Here is a 26,482-nt window from a genome sequence, read left to right as displayed (position 1 = left end):
CAGGGCCTTGAGCTTAATGATGAGCTTAGAGGGTACTATGGTGTTGAATACTGAGCTGTAGTCAATGAACAATATTATATAGGTATTCCTCTTGTCCAAATGGGATAGGGCGATTGCATCTTCTGTGGATCTATTGGGGTGGTAAGCAAATTGAAATGGGTCTAGGGTGACCGGTATGGTAGAGGTGATATGATCCTTGACTATAGTCTCTCAAAGCACTTCAGAGTGACAAAAGTAAGTGCTACAGGGCGATAGTCATTTAGTTCAGTTACCTTTGTACAGGAACAATTGTGGCCATCTTGAAGCATGTGGGGACAGCAGACTGGCATATGAATATGTCTGTAAACACCAGCCAGCTGGTCTGCGCATGCTCTGAGGATGCTGCTAGGGATGCCATCTAGCCCGGCAGCCTTGCGAGGGTTAACATGTTTACATGTCTTACGTCGGCCACAGAGAATAAGAGCCCGCAGTCCCACTGTTCTCCTGAAAGCAGGCGAAAGTGTTTTGCTTGTCCGGAAAGCAAGATATCTGTTTCCACGACGTGGCTGGTTTTCCTTTTGTATTCCGGGATTGTCTGTAGTCCCTGCCACACGTCTTGTGAAGAACAGCATAGCATAATCTGAGTTGTCCTTATGTTAGGTCCTGATCTGGCGATGCCATATGGCTGTGGGCTACACTCATTTAGCAGACAAGATTTGCTTAGAATTGCGTGGCATTATTTTATAGTATGAAGAATACAATTTAACAAAGCTGATTTAAAATAGAAAGGATATTTCTCCAAATAACTTTTGTGTTGAGTGCTTAACAAACATGTACTCTTATGCTTAATTTTAGTTATTTATGTAACTTTAGTTGTGATACGAACATTGGGCTATATGTTTTGATTTTTAATACATTCTACGGCTGCATGAAGTGACTAATGATGATTTGAAAAAAGTTGCATAAAGTGTACACACTTCATCAGTTTCTCATTCACAATTTGACAAGCACTTGATAATGCCTTGAATTTCACGGCGGCATAATGTGTGGCCGTAATGCCCCCTAAAAAATCCATGCCTTTTGCAGACAGTGGCAGTTGTGCCCTTTGGCAGAAAATAATCATTTTAATTCCCTTCTCCCTGCATGCTGCGTGCTCAGAAGCACCTCTGTCACATGGCTCTCTGTCATGTGATTGGGTCTTTCTCACTGGCTACAAGTGAAGACAACTGCGGGGACGTAATTCCGAGGCGCATATTGAAGATATTGGAAGAACTGTCCACATTTATTTTTAGTCAGCCAACAAGATGAGTAGACCTAACGAACAGTAAAAGCACACGCCTATGTCAATCTACTATCCACCATAGTACAAAAGTTGTCTGGGACATTTGTGGGATGCGATAGATTGCAAATTAATACAACCACTAGCATCAAAAAAACGTTTTTACACAATGAGGCTATGGATCAAGCAGTCAACAAGTCGAGACAACTCAAAAGGCAAAATCCATTAAAACCAAGATATTGGAATTCATTACCCTTAACAATCAACTGCTCTTTGTCATGGGTTATGTTGGCTTTCGCCGACTGGTTGAAGACCAGTACACACTACCAAGTGTGTTATTTTTCAGATGTTGCCCTACCGGAGTTACACAGTAATAGCTTCACGACATGAATACTATGGAACGCAAACACCGGCCACGTACGATGTGTTTACAATACCGTGTTGGTGATAAAGCATCATTTGTTCAACCGCAACTTCTGCGTTAGCTAGCTTTAGCTTGGTACCTAGCCAGCACCAATACAACCAGCCTGAAAACAATGACCAGTAGAAACTGCAGTCATTTTCATTATTCTTAGCAATGATTTAGTAATCCTTGTGAGTAAGTATTAGCTAGGTTTCCCCTTGTTGTTTGCCTATTGTAATTGAAATAAAAATAAAAATAAATAGCTAGCCAGCTACTTAACCCTGTTGCCCAAAGCTAACATTATAAGCAGTCAGCTAGCTGTCATGTTGTCAAGCTAGCCACAATAAGGGTTAGGCACAATAGGGGAATTTGCGGTGTGCCTTCAAAATAAAAGTATGTCATTTGTATTTATTATGGATCCCCATTAGCTGCTTCCAAAGCAACAGCTACTCTTCTTGGGGTCCAGCGAAATTTAAGGCAGTTTATACAATTTTAAAAACATCACAATACATTCACAGATTTCCCAACACACTGTGTTCCCTCAGCCCGCTACTCGACCACTACCACATAACGTGTGTGTATGCATGTGTCTGTGCCCATGTTTGCGTTGCTTCACAGTCCCCGTTGTGTTTTAAAAAAATGTTCTGTTTTTTTAATCCAATTTTACTGCTTGTGTAAGTTACTTGATTTGGAATAGAGCTCCATGTATTCATGGCTCTATGTAGTACTGTGTGCCTCCCATAGTCTGTTCTGGACTTGGGGACGGTGAAGAGACCTCTTGTGGCATGTCTTGTGGGGTATGCATGGGTGTCCCAGCTGTGTGCCAGTAGTTTAGCCAGACCGCTCAGTGCATTCAACATGTCAATACCTCTCATAAATACAAGTAGTGATGAAGTCTATCTCTCCTCCACTTTCAGCCAGGAGAGATTCACATGCATATTATTAATTTTAGGGCTAGCCCTTAGATGGACACAGAGCTAAGTCCCTCTTTGTGTCACCTGACCACATGACTGAACAGTAGTCAAGGTGTGACAACTAGAACCTGTAGTACCTGCCTTGTTGATCGGGTTAGAAGGCAGAGCATCGCTTTTATTATAGACTTCTCCCCATCTTAACTACTACTGCATCAATATGTTTTGACCAGGACAGTTTACAATCTAGGGTTACTCCAAGCAATTTAGTCATCTCAATTTCCACATTATTTATTACAAGTTTTAGTTGAGTTTTAGGGTTTAGTGAGTGTTTTGTTCCAAATACAATGCTTAGAGCTTAAAAAATATTTAGTGCTAACCCATTCATCAACTCTTTGTTGATTTGTTGCAGTCATTTCAGTCTCTGTAGTAGCTGACGTGTTGAGTCATCCGCATACATAGACACTCTGGCTGTACTCAAAGTCAGTGGTATGTCATTAGTAAAAATGGAATAAAGCAAGGGACCTAAACAGCTACTCTGGGGGATTCCTGATTCTAACTGGATTAAATGTGAGAGGCATCCATTAAAGAACACTGTGTAATAAATTAAATCCAAAAATACCGATTTCCGATTGGTATATGAACTTGAAATCGGCCCTAATTAATCGGCCATTCCGATTCATCGGTCGACCTCTAAACTGAATGCCTCGACGCCTTCTGTATATAGCAAGCCACGCCCATGTGACTCACTGTCTGTAGGAGCTATCTATTTTCATGAACAGGGTAGTGTACCTTTATAAACTGCCGTGTGTGTGATTATTTGTAATTATTTTTGTCGAACGAACAGCTGACTGAATGACCACAGTGCAGCAGCACACAGGCCAGGAACCTCTAACCCTGGCAATTTGTCTGGTAAACTCATGGTTACGCACTCAGTGGCTGACTGGTATTGTGATACAGTAATTTCCATGGTAATATAGAATGTTCATTCAAATGATAACTGATTTAGCTCATATATTTTTTGTAATGTGAATCAAGAAATCACAGCACATATTTTAGCACATTTTACTCCCTGTTTTGCTGTTATGGACACTCTCGCAAATGGCAAATTCTACACAGGGACACTCAAAGTCGATCTTAAATTAATAATTCTTTATTATCAGCGCCCTGGAGAGGTTCCAACCAACTCAATGCACCAAGTACACATGTCGATCAGGAGCTCTCCCAGGCCAGTCCAGTTCTCTTATATACTGCAGACAAGTTATATTTGCATGATTTAGCTTATTCGTCGTTCATAATTAATTTAGCATTAATGTTTGCTTCATGCATGTGACAGACCAATACCTCGCGAGGCTTCTTCTCTCTAAGCTGAGACGTTGAAACTGAGATCTTTCATTCTCAAATCAAGGGTCTGGGTGTATTGCCTAATTGCAGATACTGATAGTGAGGATTCGTTCAATCAGTCACTTGCATGAACACCGAAATTGGTTATTAGAAAAGCACAAACATTTTCCATCACACCATCATTGACGTGAGTGGGGAAGCCCGTTCTATTTCTATGACTGCAGATGCCGTCAGGAGAGGAGAACATTTCAAATAAATAAAAAATGCTATTCGAAAGGTTTTTACGGTGACGTGGTCACTTTGCTGGCCAATTACATCATCCAAAATGCCATGACCGTCACAGCCCTACCTATTAAGATACTTTGTTGGTTTGTCCTTTATTTAAAAAAAAAATTCTGGTTGTTTATCAACATTAGCCAACTAACTCCCCCCCCCCCCCCCCCCCCCATTGAGTCCTGCACGGCTTGTGTGCTTCATTATGCTTGTGTTCCTTGGAGTTTTAGCTTTTAAGAATAGCTAATAGCTCCAAACGTTCAAAAGTTAGACCCAAATTTGTAGGACCAACAGAAACTGCTCTTTGTCCCCACCGCGAATAGCAGATATCAAAGCTTACTCAAGTAAATGTGGTTCTATAACTAAGCTATGACCCCATTTTCAAATCAGGAAACTTTGTGTTTGTGAACCCTAATTTGGGAAATGCTGAAGTAGAGAAAATAAAGAGATTGGCAGATTTTTGTGTGTCCCCCACCATTTTAAAGTATATCGGGTTTGCCCAATTATTATTAAAAAATAATAATAATAATAATTGTAATGGATCAGTTTTACAATCAAATTGGCCTGTATCTTTGACTCTTCACTGTGTAGTCTTATGAGTAGGTACATTGCTGGCTCACATTTTCACACCACACTAAAAGTATTATTCGAACAGAAATCCCCATTCAAGTCCATGTTCTGTGGGGGACGGTGTTGTAGGGGCTACTAGCATTGAGTTAGTGATATATTTCTCTCTTGAGCTTATTTCTACTAGCTGGCATGCATAAAGATGGCGGCTTCATTGCAGTTACTTGTTTGCTAACTTTGCCGTATTGTAGCTTGTCCTTTGGTTCTCTGTTTTTGAATTAGCAAAGTATGCATGGTCCCAATTCTAACTCCTGGACACCAGCAATTTTTATAAAGTAGACTGTGTTGCTTTATGGGTTTATTTGTTCCTTGTAAATAAAACATGTATTTGGCCATGCCCATTTGCTATTGACCATTATTAATATGTATGTTTGATTTGGACTCTCCCTCAAGGAATCAGGAGATGATGAGTACAGAGGGGAGCACTCAGACACAGAGGACGAGGTCGACAGTGACTTTGACATAGATGAGGGTGACGAGCCTGATAGTGACCAGGAGGATGATGCTCCTCGCAGGAAGAGTCGAGTTGTCACCAAAGCTTATAAGGTAACTTAATGAACTTGCATCCTCACTACTTCTACCAACAACCACAATGTGCACCCCTGGGGGACCGCGAACATAGGCGATCAACCACTAGACTACAACTCAGTTAATACTGGGTCATTCCATATTGAATTAATCACCCTTTTTGATTTGAAGAAAAAGTACCATGCACATTTACCCATGAGAGAACTGTTTTTATCAGGGCCACGTATATGCCTAACAGATTTTGGCAAACACATTGAAAGAACATCATCTTGGCACAACTCGCGTATGACCATCCATTCAAGAGCAGAAGGTGCTCAAAGTTAACCCATATTGGACCCCCTACCATGCGACATTGATATCCTCATTAATATGCATAATTAGATTTTGGTATCGTTTTTAGAGCCGACCCCATTTAGTCGACTGGTTGATTGTTTGGTCGATAGGCTATTGGTCGACCAAGATTTATTTTAGGTGAGCAGTAGCAACACAAAAAAACGAAATATCATGGTGTACAACACACCTGTCTGATGCGCGCCTGACTGTGTGGACTGATCCGTTGTGGAGGCTGTGGGGATGGCACATATTCAGACATCTTCTCTTTTTACACATTTTGTTATGTTCGACTTATTCTAAAATTGTTTACATGTTTTTCTCATCAATCTACACACAATAATGACAAGGCGCAAACATTTTTTTTTTTAAACAAATGTATTAATAAAAAATGTTACAAAAAATAACATTTACAGAAGTATTCAGACCCTTTACTCAGTAATTTGTTGAAGCACCTTTTGGCAGTGATTACAACCTCGAGTCTTCTTGGGTATGATGCTATTTGCAGATCCTCTCAAGCTCTGTCAGGTTGTCGCTGCACAACTATTTTCAGGTCTCTCCAGAGATGTTTGATCGGGTTCAAGTCCAGGCTCTGACTGGGCCACTCAAGGACATTCAGAGACTTGTCCCGAAGCCACACCTTCGTTGTCTTGGCTGTTTTCTTAGGGTCGTTGTCCTGTTGGAAGGTAAAACCTTCGCCCCAGTCTGAGGTCCTGAGCGCTAGTTTAGAAAGAATTCTAACGTTGCCATTATAGGGTATAGTATTTAGATTGATGAGAAATGTTTTATGTAATCCATTTTAGAATAAGGCTGTAACGTATCAAAATGTGGAAAAAGTGAAAGGGTCTGAATATTTTCCGAATGCACTGTATATGGAAAAATACAGGTTTTACTATTTGGCTAAAAGAACAGACTCTTGGTCGACCAAGTTTTTTTTCTGTCCGGGACAGCCCTAATTGTTTTAGATAATGCCATTTATGAAAAGGGACATTTATCAAAGTATGAACTTCCAAGGTGTATGAATAAATCATGTGCGTTTTGCATGTGTTTTTCATACTGTATGCACATTTTTCACGCACATGTTGATTGTTTTATTCCAAGGAACCTCTGAAGGTGACCAAGCCTAAACCAAAGAGGCCTTCAGAGGAGCTGAAGAAGACGGAGAAAGCCAAAATGGAGAGGAGGGTGCCGCAGGAGTTTCAGGAGTTTGGAGAGAGTAAGGGGCCTCTATCTATACGGGCTCTATTTTCATCAAAGTATCTTATTGCCCAAACGCAAGTGGGTTTACAGTATTGGCTGTGGTATTTTCATACCATAACGTAAGGATTGGAAATTTAACATTAGCATGCTTAGGCTGAGGTGGGAGCGGTGGCAATATCTGAGATGTGTCCTTTCAAATGCCCATATGCCCAGGGAAAATTGCACATTTCATTGAATATCTCATGTTTAAACGGAATTCTCTGTAAACAAACATGGGCGTTGCAGATATGCATGGTGGAAAGAGTCAATTAAAATAACTACGTCTAGGCTATCTCGTTGGAAAGCCTTTTTCTGATGACCGCATGGTAGGAATGTAATTTTGAGACCAAATTCTGAATCATTTTGGGCAAACATTTTGAGACACAGTAGCGATGAGTAATATCGCAACAATCGCAATTTAGTTTTTACTGTCAGAAGTTGCTTATTAAGCTAAAGTAGTCGTCAACTCCTAGTGCTGATACACACACGCTCAGCCTTCCTCATAATAACTGGATTCAAATTTGGGTGTCACCACCTGCACCATAGCTGGATCTACACAACCGATGTCTCAGAGATATTTATATATGGTATCATTTTTTATATATTTGTGTGTGTATGTGTGTATATATAGTTGAAGTTGGAAGTTACATACACTTAGGTTGGAGTCATTAAAACTCATTTTTCAGCCACTCCACAAGTTTCTTGTTAACAAACTATAGTTTTGGCAAGTGGGTTAGGACATTACTTTTGTGCATGACACAAGTAATATTACCAATAATTCTTTACAGACTTAACTTATAATTCACTGTATCACAATTCCAGTGGGTCAGAAGTTTACATACACTAATTTGACTGTGCCGTTAAACAGCTTAAAACATTTCAGAAAATTATGTCATGCCTTTAGAAGCTTCAGATAGGCTATTGACACAATTTGAGTCAATTGGAGGTGTACCTGTGGATGTATTTCAAGGCCTACCTTCAAACTCAGTGCCTCTTTGCTTGACATCATGGGAAAATCAAAAGAAATCAGCCAAGACCTCAGCAAAAAAATTGTAGACCTTCACAAGTCTGGTTCATCCTTGGGAGCAATTTCCAAACGCCTGAAGGTACCACGTTCATCTGTACAAACAATAGTACCCAAGTATAAACACCATGGAACCACCCAGCTGTCCAACCACTTAGGAAGGAGACACGTTGTCTCCTAGAGATGAACGACTTTGCGAAAAGTGCAAATCAATCCTAGAACAACAGCAAAGGACCGTGTGACGATGCTGGAGGTAACAGGTACAAAAGTATCTATATCCACAGTAAAAACGAGTCCTATATCGACAACCTGAAAGGCCGCTCAGCAAGGAAGAAGCCACTGTTCCAAAACCGTCATAAAAAAAGCCAGACTATGGTTTGCAACTGCACATGGGGACAAAGATCATACTTTTTGGAGAAGTGTCCTCTGGTCTGAATAGAACTGTTTGGTCATAATGACCATCATTATGTTTGGAGGAAAAAGGGGGGTGCTTGCAAGCCGAAGAACACCATCCCAACCGTGAAGCACAATCCTATATAAAATTTGTGGGCAGAACTGAGAAAGTGTGTGCGAGCATGGAGGCCTTACAAACCTGACTTAGTTACACCAGCTGTCAGGAGAAATGGGCCACAATTCACCCAATGTGGGAAGCTTGTGGAAGGCTACCTGAAGCGTTTGAACCAAGTTAAACAATTTAAAGGCAATGCTACCAAATACTAATTGAGTGTATGTAAACTTCTGACCAACTGGAATGTGATGAAAGAAATACAAGCTGAAATAAATCATTCTCTCTACTATTATTCTGACATTTCACATTCTTAAAATAGTGGTGATCCTAATTTTACATAAAACAGAGAAATTTTACTCTGATTAAATGTCAGGAACTGTGAAACTGAGTTTAAATATATTTGGCTAAGTTGTACTTAAACTTCTTACTTCAACTGTGTGTGTGTGTGTGTGTGTGTGTGTGTGTGTGTATGTATGAGTCGAGTTATCACCAAAGCTTATAAGGTAACTTAACTTCTTGCTCCTACTTGAGACGCAGACGTCTCAAGTAGGCACCTGGAAATGCAAATGCGCTACGCTAAATGCTAAATGTACTCGTTAAAACTCAAACGTTCTTTAAAACACACATACAGGGTATTGAATTAAAGCTACACTCGTTGTGAATCTAGCCAACAAGTCAGATTTTTTAAAATGCTTTTCGGCGAAAGCATGAGAAGCTATTATCTGATAGCATGCAACACCCCAAAATGCCTGAAGGCGACGTAAACAAAAGAATTAGCGTAGCCGGCGCTACACAAAAACGCAGAAATAAAATATAAAACATTCATTATCTTTGATGATATTCTTTGTTGGCACTCCTATATGTCCCATAAACATCACAAATTGGTCTTTTTCCCGATTAAATTCGTCCATGAATGCCCAAAATATCCATTTGTATAGCCTGTCTGCATCACGAAAAAAGCTCTCTTCCAACACGCAACGTCATGTTTAAAAATTATATAAGTTGCCTATATTCTTTTACAAAACACTTCAACCTACTTTTATAACCCAACTTTAGGTATTTGTAAACGTTAATAAGCGATCAAATTGATCACTGGGCGATCTGTATTCAATAGCAGCTACAAAAGAAGTGTCCATTTTTCAATCTTCCAAAATCGATTGAGGTAGGCTGGATGGAATCATGGATCTATTTGTAATGTCTCAAAGGATTTTTGTCAATGAAAATGACGTTTTTGGCGACATCGTGTGGAAGCTGTAGGAATTGCATCCGTCTCCATATTAAATTTGGTTTCCTTTAAATAATCCATGAAAGGGGCGCATGGATACTTTTTTCAGATTTCAGTGACCAGTTTTTCTTGCGCTTTTCGATGAAACACACGCTCTGTTATAGTCACAGCCGTGATTTAACCAGTTTTAGAAACTTCAGAGTGTTTTCTATCCACACATACTAATCATATGCATATACTATATTCCTGGCATGAGTAGCAGGACGCTGAAATGTTGCGCGATTTTTAACAGAATGTTCAAAAAGGAGGGGGTAGGATAAAGAGGTTAATGAACTTGCATCCTCACTACTTCTACCCAACAACCACAATGTGCACCCCTGGGGGACCGCGAACATAGGCGATCAACCACTCGACTACAACTAAAAGTTGGGGGGGGGCCTCCCTCTCCTTTCTATTCTGGTTAGCGCCAGTTTGCCCTGTTCAGTGAAGGGAGTAGTACACAGCATTGTACGAGATCTTCAGTTTCTTGGCAATTTCTCACATTGAATAGCTTTCATTTCTCAGAACAAGAATAGACTGACAAGTTTCAGAAGAAAGTACTTTGTTTCGGGCCATTTTGAGCCTGTAATCAAAACCACAAATGCTAATGATTCTGATACTCAACCAGTCCATAGGCCAGTTTTATTGCTTCTTTAATCAGAACAACAGTTTTCAGCTGTGCAAACATAATTGCAAAAGAGTTTTCTATTGATCAATTCTAGGGCATAAACTTGGATTAGCTAACACAGCGTGCTAATTGGAACACAGGAGTGATGGTTGCTGATAATGGGCATCTATACGCCTATGTAGATATTCCATAATAAATCAGCTGTTTCCAGCTACAATAGTAATTTACAACATTAACAATGTCTACACTGTATTTCTGATCCATTTTATGTTATTTTAATGGACAAAAAAATATGTATATATCTCTGTGCATTTGGAAAGTATACCAACCCCTTGACTTTTCCACATTTTATTACATTAACACCTTATTATAAAATGTATTTAAATATTTTCCTCATCAATCGACACACAATACACCATAAAAACAGTTTTTTCCCCCTAATTTTTGCAAATGTATTAAAATAAAAATTCGGTCCCTTTGCTATGAGACTCGAAATTGAGCTCCGGTTCATTCTGTTTCCATTGATCATCCTTGAGATGTTTCTGTAACTTGGAGTCCACCTGTGGTAATTTCAATTGATTGGACATGATTTGGAAAGGCACACACCTGTCTATATAAGGTCCCACAGTTGGCAGTGCATGTCAGAGCAAAAACCAACCCATGAGGTTGAAGGAATTGACCGTAGAGCTCTGAGACAGAATTGTGTCGCGGCACAGATCTGGAGAAGGGTACCAAAACATTTCTTCAGAATTGAAGGTCCCAAAGAACAGTGGCCTCCATCATTCTTAAATGAAAGAAGTTTGGCACCGCCAACTCTCTTCCTAGAGCTGGCCGCCTGACCAAACTGAGCAATCATTGGAGAACGGCCTTGGTCAGGGAGGTGAACAAGAACCCGATGGTCACTGACAGTTCTCCAGAGTTCCTCTGTGGAAATGGGGGAACCTTGCAGAAGGACAATCATCTCTGCAGCACTCCACCAATCAGGCCTTTATGGTAGAGTGGCCAGACGGATGCCACTCCTCAGTAAAAGGCACATGACAGCCCGCTTGGAGTTTGCCAAAAGGCACACAAAGGATTCTGACCATGAGAAACAATATTCTCTGGTCTGATGAAACCACAATTCAACTTGTTGACCTGAATGCCAAGCGTCACGTCTGGAGGAAACCTGGCACCATCTCTATGGTGAAGCATGGTAGTGGTAGCATCATGCTGTGGTCATGTTTTTCAGCGGCAGGGACTGGGAGACTAATCAGGATCGTGGGGAAAGATGAACGGAGCGAAGTACTGAAAGATTCTTAATGAATGCCTGCTCCAGAGCGCTCAGGACCTGACTGGGGCAACGGTTCACCTTCCAACAGGACAACAACCCTAAGCACACAGTCAAGACAAGGCAGGAGTGGCTTCGGGACAAGCATCAATGTCCTTGAGTGGCCCAGCCAGAGCCCGGACTTGAACCTGACCAAATATCTCTGGAGAGACCTGAAAATAGCTTTGCAGCGATGCTCCCAATCCAACCTGACAGAGCTTGAGAGGGTCTGCAGAGAAGAATGGCAGGAACTCCCCAAATACAGATGTGCCAAACTTGTAGCGTCATACCCAAGAAGACTCGCGTCTGTAATCGCTGCCAAAGGTGCTTCCACAAAGTACTCAGTAAACGGTCTGAATACTTATGTAAATGTTATATTTCCATTTATTTTTAATTTTTACATACATTAGCAAAGATTTTTTTTTTTTTTAACAGTTTTTAATTGTATTACCATATGGCCCAAGGCCTAACAAACAGTCCAGTCCAACTTGTATTACAAAAGTATCCCTTTCTGAAAAATGTGCCAACATTACATTTGTGAAAATAGTTTATGTAAGAACACGTAGTATGAAAAGGTACAGGGCACACTGTTCAAATAACTTGCAACTGGGCAATGGGGATCACATAATTCCATCCAGGAGGGAACTACCAGTTAATTATACGCCTGAGCAACAGTCCAGGAAATCATTAACTTTGGCTTAATGCCCATTGAAACCCCATTTAACAACATTAAAAGGGAGATACCCACCCACAAGGTTACACATGCTGTCACAGAAGTGATTAATGGCAAAGATGGGAAGTGTCCTCTACCTTTTTTTTTTTTTTTACTCTGATTTAGCCAATAGTGTAAAATCTAATGCAGACACGTATTGGGGAATTGACTAGTTTAGTAATGTTATTGTATTTTGAGTGGACCATCCCTGTAAGCCTTGTCACTAACTGGCAACTTTCCCAGCTCGGAAGTCTGTGCGCCAGTCGACCAGCGAGCATACGCGGAAGACCAACCTGCGACTGCAAGAAAGACAGGATGCCCCCCGACGGCGGAGGGGAGCCCACCACGACCGACCCCTGACCCAGGAAGAGTTGCTGGCTGAGGCCAAAATAACTGCTGAGGTCAACCTCCGATCCCTAGGTAAGACGAAAGGGGGAATCTAAATGGTGAAGAGTTGCCCTGTTAATTCCCAACAACGACGACGTGGTTCAAGTTCAATTAAGTTTACTGATTCATAACATCACCGTCCACATAGGCACAGTGAAACGGTAACAAGAAACTTCAAAAATACGAGGGAATGCACACCATAATTGCAGGTGTTTAAACTACCTGAATCGTAATTACAGACATAGTGGCACTTGAATATACAAGTTAACAGCTCATGTTACCTGAATGGATTGCAATGAGTTCCTATTAGTCCCTATTACATGAGTTGATATTAATGAAGTTGGTGGGAAATAAACTGTCTAAACTCTATTTAGAATGGAGGTTTAAGGACAAAAGCAGGGAAAGAAAAATAGATGTCGCTCAGAATGAGACGGAGCGGAGATTTGTCCATGCACAAAGCCTTTTTATGGGTCTCTTGCCCATCCAGAATAATTGACAGAAAAAATACCTAGCGCTAAAAGATATGACACATGGCAGTGCATACTGAACAATGTGAGAAAATATGTCCAGAGCTTGGCCAGGGTCGTGTTAATTGACCATTTCTGTGTGTTCTTATTTTAAAGAGAACTACGAACGTCTTGAGGCTGACAAGAAAAAACAGGTCCATAAGAAGCGCCGATTTGAGGGCCCCACCATCCGCTACCACTCTGTCCTCATGCCCCTGGTGCCTCACTCCGTCTTAAAAGAAGAAAATGTGGATGTGGAAGGGTAAGGAGACACATTTTTAGGTGGAAGAGTTTTGTTTTGCTGAAAAAAATTGCTACATCTGCATTGAGTTTCAGAATTTTTTACAAGAATGTAGCAATGCTATTGGAAACGGTTTGTTAAAAGCCTTCTAGTATCTGGATAAATGCAGGGCCGGCAGCAAAATGAATCAGTTGGACAGGCATTTGATTTCCATAGACCGGCACGTTTTTTTCAAGGGTGTTGTCCAAAAGACAGGCAGTCATTGTCATGTGGTTAATCATAAAAATCAGAATAGAAAATTATACAAATCTGAACATTCTAATTCTAAGGCGAGAGCACCAGCCTCTGCCATATGGACACATTGATAGCCTACACTGTGATCCATTGGCGGCTAAAGAAATGAGCACATGGAACTCAGAGAAAGCCAATGCAGCAGTCTTCAACTAAATAAAATACATATGCCTAAAGCCGACAAATAAAAACACAACCTGATGAAAATGTTCCAATACCAACATGTTTCAAGCAGACCACCATAGTCCCTGTGCCCAAGAATGCTAAGGTAACCTTCCTAAATGACTACCGGCCCGTGCACGTCTGTGGCCATGAAGTGCTTTGAAAGGCTGGTCATGGCTCACATCAACACCATCATCCCAGAAGGAACACCTACGTGAGAAAGCTGTTCATTGACTACAGCTCAGGTTTCAACGCCATAGTGCCCTCAAAGCTCATTACTAATCTAATAACCCTGGGACTAAACACTTCCCTTTGCAAATGGATCCTGGACTTCCTGACAGGCCTCCCCCAGGTGGTAAAGGTAGGTAAGAACTCTCTGATCCTCAACACGGGGGCGTGTGCTCAGTCCACTCCTGTACGCTCTGTTCACCCATGACTGCATGGCCAAGCACGATTCCAACACCATCATTAAGTTTGTCGACGACACAACATTGTTAGGTCTGATCACCGACAACGATGAGACGGCCTATAGGGAGGAGGTCCGAGACCTGGCCGTGTGGTGCCAGGTAAAATAGATGGTGTCATGAGGAAGGAAAATTTTGTGGATATATTGAAGCAATAATGTTTATAATATAAAACACACAAAAATACGAGCCTTAGGTCATTAATGTGGTTAAATCCGGAAACTATCATTTCAAATACAAAACGTTTATTCTTTCAGTGAAATACGGAATCGTTCTGTATTTTATCGAACGGGTGGCAACCTTAAGTCTAGTGCTGTTAGATGTCAGAATTATGTCAAATTCTGGCTAATTAATTACGGTCTTTGTTAGGAAGAAATGGTCTTCACACAGTTCGCAACGAGCCAGGCGGCCCAAACTGCTGCATATACCCTGACTCTGCTTGCACTGAACGCAAGAGAAGCGACACAATTTCCCTAGTTAATATTGCCTGCTAACACTAATATCTTAACTAAATATGCAGGTTTAAAAAATATACTTGTGTATTGATTTTAAGAAAAGCATTGATGTTCATGGTTAGGTTCATTGGTGCAACGATTGTGCTTTTTTCGCGAATGCACTTTGTTAAATCAGCACCAGTTGGCGAAGTAGGCTGTGATTCGATGATAAATTAACAGGCACCGGATTGATTATATGCAACGCAGGAGCTAGGTATACTAGTAATAGCAACCATGTGTAGTTAACTAGTGATTATGTTAAGATAGTTTTTTTTTTGTTATATGATAAGTTTAATGCTAGCTAACAACTTACCTTTGGCTCCTTGCTGCACTCGGGTAACAGGTGGTCAGCCTGCCACACAGTCTCTTCATAGATTGTAATGTAATCGGCGTCCAAAAATGACCGATTTAAAACTTGAAATCGTCCCTAATTAATCAGCCATGCCGATTTAATCGGTCGACCTCCTTGTTTCCACTGGATATATGGGATCATCAGATCTTGATACATTTCTATTTTACATCGAGGCCGGGGGAGAGTTGGAACATTTTTCAAGTACTGCGACTAACCATTATTATTCTCAAAGGATGTAAAAACAAAAAACCAGACTGGCTCAGTTTATTAGTGGTGGACTTTGAGTTAAGTCAGAGATCAGACATCCCAAATGGGCACTTTTCTACGTATGCACACAGCAGGCCAGGTAGGCCTACTTCTATGCGTACACAGGCACATGCACTCCCTCTGTATGTTTCTAGAGAGAAGGATTAACGGTACATTTACTAGGCCTACTTGTGACATAAATATACAAACAGCAAACAATTCACACAATGAATGAGCAGGAATTGGCGGCAGACAGCTGAGCGCTTTCTGGAGAGCTGAGTACACGTATTCTGGAGAAAGACGTGCCATATCTTCGCCACACATCCCTCCCCTTCTTGTTGCAACATTTTAAATTATACTCCAGACACATCTTCACACACATTTTAGATGCTTTTCACTGACAGCTGCAACTCAATCAGCTAGGACTATTGCCACACGCTGCCCAAATTGAGGGCTTCCCAAATAGGCATAGACCTACGCACTTGTGATTTTTAAACAATCCACTGCTATTTTTTTTTTTCAAAACAATGATCCTCTTTGGCTAAATCATGCTCCCTGGTGAAGTATTTTGAAGTATTTTATTTAGATGGGTAATTTATATAGTTTTGGCAAAACATCAATTTACTTTAGTGGAAGCCAGCATCTGAACTGTGCAATCGATTTCTTTCCAATTCGTAAGAAGAAAAAAAACACACATCTGAATATAATGACGAGATGCTCTCATGTGTCCGTCCTAACAAGGAGAGTCATTGTCCCAAAGGCGGGAAGGTAGGCTTCAAGTTTAGGTCTGCATAATATGTCAATATAACCACTTTGGGCTTATTCTATACAGATTTTGGCGAGAGTGAGCCCTCTCGCTTCGCCTCTTCCTCTCTGCTGAAACTATCACCTGAGAGAGCGTCCGAGCGAGCCAATCAGCGCCCCTCTGTCTTACTATATGTAGCCCATGTAAATGATCCTGTCTGGCCAGAAATAGTATGACATGCCATACTCTTATTGTCCAGACAGCATCCGATACATGGTTTACACATACTGAGACAGAGGGGTGCATGCGGTACCTGTAAAACAAATCAACTCAATTATTTGGTTGACATTACTCCTCTCCTTTTCATTTGGCAAAAACATTATTTTTGTACCCCTTTTTCTCCCCAATTTGGTGGTATCCAATTGTTTTTAGTAAGCTACTAAATTGTCTCATCGCTACAACTCCCGTACGGGCTCGGGAGAGACGGAGGTTGAAAGTCATGCGTCCTCCGATACACAACCCAACCAAGCCGCACTACTTCTTAACACAGCGCACATCCAACCCGGAAGCCAGCCGCACCAATGTGTCGGAGGAAACACCGTTCACCTGGCAACCTTGGTTAGCGCGCACACTGCGCCCGGCCCGCCACAGGAGTCGCTGGTGCGCGATGAGAGAAGGATATCCCTACCGGCCAAACCCTCCCTAACCCGGACGACGCTAGGCCAATTGTGCGTCGCCCCACGGACCTCCCGATCGTGGCCGGTTACGACAGAGCCTGGGCGCGAACCCAGGGTCTCTGGTGGCACAGCTGGCACTGCAGTACAGCGCCCTTAACCACTGTGCCACCCGGGAGGCCTTGGCAAAAACATTTAACCAGGCATTTGATAGGGCTGTTGCGGTGACCGTATTGCCACCACACATGAGTCATGACTGCAGTGAAATTCTACGTGACCGCTGAGTCACGGTAATCTCTTATACACTCTAGACATGTTAGTAGTACCCAACTCACTATTGATCATCAGGTCGCTTATGGCCTGGCACTCAGGGCTCTATTGTCCTTCTAACCACTCTGACATCAGTGCAAATGCAATCAAAAATCACCTCAAACACTTATCAAAATAGTATGTGCTTTTGAAACTCACCTCACTGTGATTAATCAATTTGAAGAAAGAAGTTCAACATCAGGTTGTGGAAAACATGGTCGTTGTGGATGTTTCAAAGCCTAACCCAACGGCATGGACAGTGCTTTCTATATACAGTGCCTTGCGAAAGTATTCGGCCCCCTTGAACTTTGCGACCTTTTGCCACATTTCAGGCTTCAAACATAAAGATATAAAACTGTATTTTTTTGTGAAGAATCAACAACAAGTGGGACACAATCATGAAGTGGAATGACATTTATTGGATATTTCAAACTTTTTTAACAAATCAAAAACTGAAAAATTGGGCGTGCAAAATTATTCAGCCCCCTTAAGTTAATACTTTGTAGCTCCACCTTTTGCTGCGATTACAGCTGTAAGTCGCTTTGGGTATGTCTCTATCAGTTTTGCACATCGAGAGACTGACATTTTTTCCCATTCCTCCTTGCAAAACAGCTCGAGCTCAGTGAGGTTGGATGGAGAGCATTTGTGAACAGCAGTTTTCAGTTCTTTCCACAGATTCTCGATTGGATTCAGGTCTGGACTTTGACTTGGCCATTCTAACACCTGGATATGTTTATTTTTGAACCATTCCATTGTAGATTTTGCTTTATGTTTTGGATCATTGTCTTGTTGGAAGACAAATCTCCGTCCCAGTCTCAGGTCTTTTGCAGACTCCATCAGGTTTTCTTCCAGAATGGTCCTGTATTTGGCTCCATCCATCCACCCATCAATTTTAACCATCTTCCCTGTCCCTGCTGAAGAAAAGCAGGCCCAAACCATGATGCTGCCACCACCATGTTTGACAGTGGGGATGGTGTGTTCAGCTGTGTTGCTTTTACGCCAAACATAAAGTTTTGCATTGTTGCCAAAAAGTTCAATTTTGGTTTCATCTGACCAGAGCACCTTCTTCCACATGTTTGGTGTGTCTCCCAGGTGGCTTGTGGCAAACTTTAAACAACACTTTTTATGGATATCTTGGCTTTCTTCTTGCCACTCTTCCATAAAGGCCAGATTTGTGCAATATACGACTGATTGTTGTCCTATGGACAGAGTCTCCCACCTCAGCTGTAGATCTCTGCAGTTCATCCAGAGTGATCATGGGCCTCTTGGCTGCATCTCTGATCAGTCTTCTCCTTGTATGAGCTGAAAGTTTAGAGGGACGGCCAGGTCTTGGTAGATTTGCAGTGGTCTGATACTCCCATTTCAATATTATCGCTTGCACAGTGCTCCTTGGGATGTTTAAAGCTTGGGAAATCTTTTTGTATCCAAATCCGGCTTTAAACTTCTTCACAACAGTTTCTCGGACCTGCCTGGTGTGTTCCTTGTTCTTCATGATGCTCTCTGCGCTTTTGACGGACCTCTGAGTCTATCACAGTGCAGGTGCATTTATACGGAGACTTGATTACACACAGATGGATTGTATTTATCGTCATTAGTCATTTAGGTCAACATTGGATCATTCAGAGATCCTCACTGAACTTCTGGAGAGAGTTTGCTGCACTGAAAGTAAAGGGGCTGAATAATTTTGCACGCCCAATTTTTCAGTTTTTGATTTGTTAAAAAAGTTTGAAATATCCAATAAATATCGTTCCACTTCATGATTGTGTCCCACTTGTTGTTGATTCTTCACAAAAAAAATACAGTTTTATATCTTTATGTTTGAAGCCTGAAATGTGGCAAAAGGTCGCAAAGTTCAAGGGGGCCTAATACTTTCGCAAGGCACTGTGTGTGTATATATATATATATATATATATATATATATATATATATATATTTTATTTATATATATATATATATATATATATATATATTTTATTTATATATATAATTTTGAATAGCCTAGTAATTGGGCTTTTTGAATATTTTCATAATAGGCTGACACATTACCTTTTAGCTAAAAGTAATATCACCACTGTGCGTTTCCATCTCCTCTCCTTTTCATTCCTTTCTCCAGTGCGCAGAGAGAGGGGCTATTTGGGCTGAGATCCCACTGAGATCCCGCTAACGGGATCGATATGACAACAGCCAGTGAAAGTGCATGGAGCCAAATTCAAAACAACAGAAATCCCATAATTAAAATTCCTCAAACATACAAGTATTTTACACCATTTTAAAGATACACTTCTTCTTAATCCCACCACAGTGTCCGATTTCAAAAAGGCTTTACAGCGAAAGCAAACCAAACGATTGTTAGGTCAGAGCCACATTTTTTTCCAGACAAAGAGAGGAGTCACAAAAAGCAGAAATATAGATCAAATTAATCACTAACCTTTGTTATAGGACTTCACTCATAGGACTTCATGTTACACAATACATGTGTGTTTTGTTCGATAACGTTCATATTTATATAAAAAAATCTCAGTTTACATTGGCGCATTACGTTCAGTAGTTCCAAAACATCCGGTGATTTTGCAGAATGCCACATCAGTTTACAGAAATACTCATAATAAACATTGATAAAAGATACAATTATTATGCACGGAATTATAGATACACTTGCGAAAGCAATCCAAGCTTTTGTAAGTTTATCTATCGCACAATAAAACATTAAGTACACTTAGCATCAGGTAGCTTGGTCACGAAAGTCAGAAAAGCAATCAAATTAATCGTTTACCTTTGATCTTCGGATGTTTTCACTCACGAGACTCCCAGTTACACAACAAATGTTCCTTTTGTTCCATAAAGATTATTTTTATATCCAAAATACCTCCGTTTGTTTGTCGCGTTATGTTCAGAAATCTACAGGAAAGAGCGGTCACGACAACGCAGATGAAAATTCCAAATAGTTTCCATAATGTCCACAGAAACATGTGAAACGTTTTTATAATCAATCCTCAGGTTGTTTTTAAAATATATAATCGATAATATATGAACCGCAAATGTCTTTCACAGGAGAGGGGAAAACAATGGCTGTCCAAATTCTGTTGCGCGAGCAAAACTCATGTGACCACTTGACGCGATGTTATCGTTCTGGCTCATTTTTCAAAATAAAAGCCTGAAACTATGTCTGAAGACTGTTGGCACCTTGAGGAAGCGGTAGGAAAAGGAGTCTGGTTCATATCCCTTTAAATGGAGCAAAGGGAGGCTATGGAACATGGAGTTTTCAAAATAGAAGCCACTTCCTGTTTTGATTTTCCTCAGGGTTTCGCCTGCAATATCAGTTCTGTTATACTCACAGACAATATTTTGTCAGTTTTGGAAACTTTAGTGTTTTCTATCCCATACTAATAATAATATGCATATATTAGCAACTGAGACTGAGGAGCTGGCCGTTTACAATGGGCACCTTTTCATCCAAGCTACTCAATACTGCCCCTGCAGCCATAAAAAGTTAATGCAACCGCTGTGTCAGATTTCAAAAAAACTTTGCGGAAAAAGCACCTTTTGCTATAATCTGAGTACGGCGCTCTGAGACCAAGACAACCCAAACAGATATCCGCCATGTTGTGTAGTCAACAGAAGTCAGAAATAGCATTATTAATATTCACTTACCTTTGATGATCTTGATCAGAATGCACTCCCAGGAATCCCAGTTCCACAATAAATGTTTGTTTTGTTCGATAATGTCCATTTATGTCCAAATACCTCCTTTTTGTCCGCGCGTTCAGCCCAGTAATCCAAATTTATGACGCGTGATCACTAGGAGCAGACAATGTCAAAAAGTTCCGTTACAGTCCGTAGAAACATGTGAAACGGTGTATAGAATCAATCTTTAGGATGTTTTTAACATAAATCTACAATAATGTTCCAACCGGAGAATTCCTTTTGTCTTCAGAAATACAATGGAACTCAAGCTAACTCTCATGTGAACGTGCGTCACCAGCTCGTGGCTCTCTGGCAGACCTCTGACTCATTCCCCTCTCATTCACCCCCACTTCACAGTAGAAGCATCAAACAAGGTTCTGAAGACTGTTGACATCTAGTGGAGACCTTAGGAAGTGCTATTTGACCCCATAGACACTGTGTATTCGATAGGCCAAGAGTTGAAAAACTTTTTTTTCTCAGGTTTTTGCCTGCCATATGAGTTCTATTATACTCACAGACATCATTCAAACATTTTATAAACTTCAGATTGTTTTCTATCCAAATCTACTAATATGCATATTAGCAACTGGGCCTGAGTTGCAGACAGTTTACTCTGGGCACCTTATTCATCCAAGCTACTCAATACTGCCCCCAGCCCAAAGAAGTTAATAGAATTTCCTTGTGAAAACATCTTACTATCGATGTTCCCGAACAGCTTTCACTTGGTTTCCCAAATCAAGCACTTGGTAGCGTTAGGAACAGGGTTGGAGAGCCCATGGCATACAGAGTTTGGGCGGAATATCACCTGTTGCACCGAGAAATAACCAGAGTAGCCTACCCAACATGAGTGAAACGAACCAGCAGGAAAGTGGCCTCCATTCGCTATTCGAGTGCATACAGATTACATGCATGTTTTTCTCTTTCCCCTCTTCCTGCCCATTTGATAATGGGCCATTCTAAATCGAAACTAATTGTATTTATTAGTAAAGACTAGATGAAATTGAGTCTGGTCTGATGGGTGAAAATATGATCACTTGATGAAAGAACAGCTTGCAGCCTGAGGGAAGGAACAGAACGCAAGCTTTTTTTTTTGCAACTTTCTCAAATGATCAACAGCCTATAGTCGCATCATGCAGCCCATATTTTTTGATTTCTAAGGCGTCTATGATTTGTATCATTCACAACTAAAGTTGCCAAATAACTATAAATCTAGCATATAGGACCTGTTTCAAATTATCACCTTTACGCTCAACATAGCCACTTCAAATGGGCCTTCTCACGCCAGAATGGGAAAAATATCCTCCATTTTATTCAGCAAAATGTAATTATATTCTTCTTATTGTAAAATAATATAATATTAAATAATTGCACAATACATATTATCTTGTCAGCTTGAAGAACAAGCTTACAGCCTATGGCATGGCAGATAACATACTGTAGGCCAACTATTCTGTTCTTCTGAAATACATATCATGTTTCTTTAGACCTTCCTGAAATTAATACTGAATTTATTTGTGATGGTGTATTTATTTATTAGATATTGACTTGTATACGGCTTGTATGCATAGATGTGTTTAATGTTCATTAACGGTCACAATTACCGTGAGACCAGCAGTCTTTTACATGACAATAACCGTCTGACCAAATTTTATGACTGCCACAGCCCTAACTGCATACCTTATTTCCATTTGATTTTGGAACACCATATTTAGTATGAAAAGCAACGTTGCTATCTTAAATCAAATAAACACTGGGGTGGCAGGAGGGGTAGCCTAGTGCATTGGACTTGTAACCGAAAGGTTGCAAGATCGAATCCCAGAGCAGACAAGGTAAAAATCTGTCGTTCTGCCCCTGAACAAGGCAGTTAACCCACTGTTCCTAGGCCGTCATTGAAAATAAGAATTGGTTCTTAACTGACTTGCCTAGTTAACTTCTCTAGGGTAGGGGGCAGCATTTGGAATTTTGGATGAAAAGAGTGCCCAAATTAAACCGCCTTCTCCTCAGGCCCAGAAGATAGGATATGCATATAACTGGTAGATTTGGATAGAAAACACTCTAAAGTTTCCAAAGCTGTTAACATAGTGTCTGTGAGTATAACAGAACTGGTTTGGCAGGCGAAAACCTGAGAAATCCATTCAGGAAGTAGGATTTTTTTTGGTTTGTTGTAGTTTTCTATTCAATGCCATTACAGTATCCGTTGACTTAGGACTCAAATTGCAGTTCCTATGCCTTCCACTAGATGTCAACAATCTTTAGAAATTGTTTCAGGCTTGTATTCTGAAAAAGGGATTAAGAGCAGTCTGAATAAGTGGACCCTGCTGTGTCACAGAGCTTTTTCATGCGCGCGACCGAGAGAGTGCCTTTCTGGTTTACCTTTTATATTGACGACGTTATTGTCCAGTTGAAATATTATCGATTATTTAGGCTAAAAACAACCTGAGGATTGTTTATGAACATCGTTTGAAATGTTTCTATGAACTTTACGGATACTATTTGGATTTTTTTGTCTGCCTGTTGTGACTGCGTTTGAGCCTGTGGATTACTGAAGAAAATGCGCAAACAAAACGGTTTTTGGATGTAAAGAGACTTTATCGAATAATAGGAACATTTATTGAATAAATGTCTTCTGAGTGCAACCATATGAGATCATCAAAGGTAAGTGATTCATTTTTATCTCTATTTCTGACTTGTGTAACTCTTCTACTTGGCTGGTTACTGTTTGTAATGATTTGTCTGCTGGGCTATGTTCTCAAATAAGTGTAAGGTATGCTTTCGCCGTAAAGCATTTTTGAAATCTGACACCGTGGTTGGATTCACAAGTAGGTTATCTTTAAACCTATGTAAAATAGTTGCATCTTTCTGAATTATTATTAGTATTTCTGTGTTTGAATTTGGTGCTCTGCAATCTCACTGGATGTTGGCCCTAGAGGTTAAATAAAAAATATTTTAAAAACACCCAGACAGGATGCAGCAGCAGTCTTACTGAAATCAAGTACTATTTGAATGTGAAATTAATATTGGATGCATTTTCTGTATAGTGTTTGTCTCCTTGTTATTTAAGCCCAAGTAGCCACTGTAGCCTAGGCTACTTTGCAATGGCCACAGTTTGGACCTGGAGTAGAGTACAGCATTGTTTACAATAAAGCTATTATTGCCCTTTGTCGGTAGTCTGTTTTATTACATATTTAACCTTTATTTAGCCAGGGAGTCTATGAACCACTAACTAAAGTGTTTGTATTTGTTTTTTAAAGGTTAGACCAGGACACACCACTGCTCGTTGCACCTGTGGCAGCAAGTCCAATGCCTTCCCAGCAACCCTTGGGAGGTCTTTGCTCCCGCACTTACATCACCTTTAGTGACGAGGAGGCCTTTGAGGCTGCCTTCCCCCAGGCTGTGCGGACCGGCTCCCAACCCCCCACCCAGGAAGTCTGTCCTGTCACCCACAAGGCTGCATTATACAGAGACCCAGTTACAGACATCCCCTATGCCAACACACGAGCCTTTCGCATTATTCGCGAAGCCTACCGCAAATATGTGGCAGCTCATGGATTCCCCAACTCTGCTGGGGGTTTCTCTGTGGTTGATGCCTCAGGTTCCAGGAGTGCACGCCAGAAAATGGTCAAGCAGAGCACAGTTGCAAGGTAGAGGCTTATATTCTCTCATAAGTCTATCCTCCTTTTATTTAGAGCCCCTCATCTGTTCAAAGATTTAAATCTACAGTCTGGGATTAATCTTTCAGCGAAATGGCAGCCCCAGTACTTGTTTTGGTGTACAGCTGAAGCATAGGGCTATGGAAATTCTTGTTTGTAAACATTGGAGTAATAGAATTTACATTTAGGATAGAACGGGGCTTTCCAACCCTGTTCCTGGAGAGCTACTGTCCTGTAGGTATGTGAATAAAATTTTCAATAAATTTCCTTTAACATCCTGGGCCCTTTTTTGCCTGGAACTAAGTAGGCACAAGTGTCAAATTTAAGTTGGTTTGCAATTTCGTCATGGAAAAACAGGCGCACTGGCATTTTACAGACCTAACACCAGGTTTGGCAATTTACCTGTGGGACCAGTGGCAATATTTAAGACTCACAAAAGTAGGTGTTAACGGTAACGCAGTTGATAATGGATGGATTGTGAGAAGCACAGCCGATCCAGTCATGACGCACAGTGCTCATGGAAGGAGAGATGTGCCTTTTGTGCCGGTAATTCTCATATTTAGAAACGTAAATGAACACTCGGTCCCCCCCCATTTCATTTAACTTGATTAAAAACTAAGCACAACCTACCCTCTCCTTAATAGCAGAATCTCATCAGTGTGTATTTTTATGCTGGTTCATTAGCCAAGTAGCCTATGAATAAAGGAGTTTTAAATGGTCTACTGAAACTGCTTTGAAATATGAGGTTTTTGCCCTCATGCTTTTTCATTATTCAAAATTCACATAGCTGCATTTTACTTGTTCAAGTAGGCTATCATACTCATTTTCAAAGAGCGTTGCTCATCTGATTACCAAAGACATGCTCCTACAAACTATTCAGTCCTCCATATCAACTGCTGATTTTCTTTTGAGGATCTACACTTTACAGTTGTCCTAGGGCTATAGCATTCACACTGATATAGGGGCTATGTTTAACAATGCATTTCCATATTGAAGCAATGCTATTAGAACTATGTGGACTGCAAACTAGTTCAACACATTTAGCAAATATGGGGCAGACTATTTAACGAACTAACATTCGAATTGGTCTTGATGACAACGCAATGCATAAGACTGTAAATACACAACTTGAAGCAAACACATAGAGCGCCTTCTGAATGTATTCCCAACCCTTTACTTTTCAACATTTTGTTGTTACCGCCTGGATTTGAAATGGATTAGAGATTTTGTCACTGATCGACACACCCTACACAGTAATGTCAGTAGAATTGTGTTTGTAGAACATTTGACTAAATGAAAATCTGAAATGTCTTTAGTCAATAAGTATTCAACCTCTTTGTTATGGGAAGCCTAAATAAGTTCAGGGGTAACAATGTGCTTAACAAGTCACATGAGTTGCATGGAGTAGTGAATTTCAAGCACAGATTCAACCACAAAGACCAGGGAGCTTTTTCAATGCCTCGGTAGATGTGTTTCAAAACAATTATATTAAAATCAGATGGTGAATATCCCTTTGAGCACGGTGATGTTATTAATTAGGCTTTGGATGGTGGATCAATACACCCAGTCACTACAAAGATACCGGTTTCCTTCCTAACTCAGTTGCCAGAGAGTTAAGAAGAGGGACCTCGGGAAAACTACAATTGGCACAGAACAGCATAGTCCGCATGGCTGGCCCTTAAATGTACACGGAGAGCTAGCATTAATTCTATGCATGTAAATCTCTCGTGGCTCAAAGTGGAGGAGAGATTGACATCACTACTTGTTTTTTGTAAGAAGTGTTGACATGCTGAATGTACAGAGCTGTCTGTTTAAACTACTAGCACACAGCTCAGACACCCATCCATAACCCACAAGACATGCCACCCGAGGTCTCTTAATAACAAGTCCAGAACAGACTATGGGAGGCGCACATGGAACTC

The 26,482-nt window shown here is 40.7% G+C and overlaps 1 protein-coding gene across 2 annotated transcripts in view; it reads left to right on the top strand.

Annotated features, from left to right (window-relative positions):
• Positions 1-24,835, top strand: part of vps72a (vacuolar protein sorting 72 homolog a) — a 31,448-nt gene extending 6,613 nt beyond the window's left edge. For both annotated transcript variants that reach the window (XM_021571702.3, XM_021571700.3), the window contains exons 2-6: positions 5,210-5,362; positions 6,776-6,890; positions 12,599-12,775; positions 13,366-13,510; positions 24,162-24,835. In XM_021571702.3, the coding sequence (XP_021427377.1) occupies positions 5,210-5,362; positions 6,776-6,890; positions 12,599-12,775; positions 13,366-13,510; positions 24,162-24,555 (984 nt within the window). In that variant the 3' untranslated portion in view covers positions 24,556-24,835. The remainder of the gene's footprint in view (positions 1-5,209; positions 5,363-6,775; positions 6,891-12,598; positions 12,776-13,365; positions 13,511-24,161) is intronic.
• Positions 24,836-26,482: the final 1,647 nt, after the last annotated feature.

This window comes from Oncorhynchus mykiss, chromosome 18, assembly GCF_057628025.1.
Source record: "Oncorhynchus mykiss isolate SJ-2025 chromosome 18, ASM5762802v1, whole genome shotgun sequence".
NCBI lineage: Eukaryota > Metazoa > Chordata > Actinopteri > Salmoniformes > Salmonidae > Oncorhynchus > Oncorhynchus mykiss.
The sequence above is the reverse complement of the archived record's forward strand: the minus strand, read 5'-3'. Positions and strand labels throughout refer to the sequence as shown.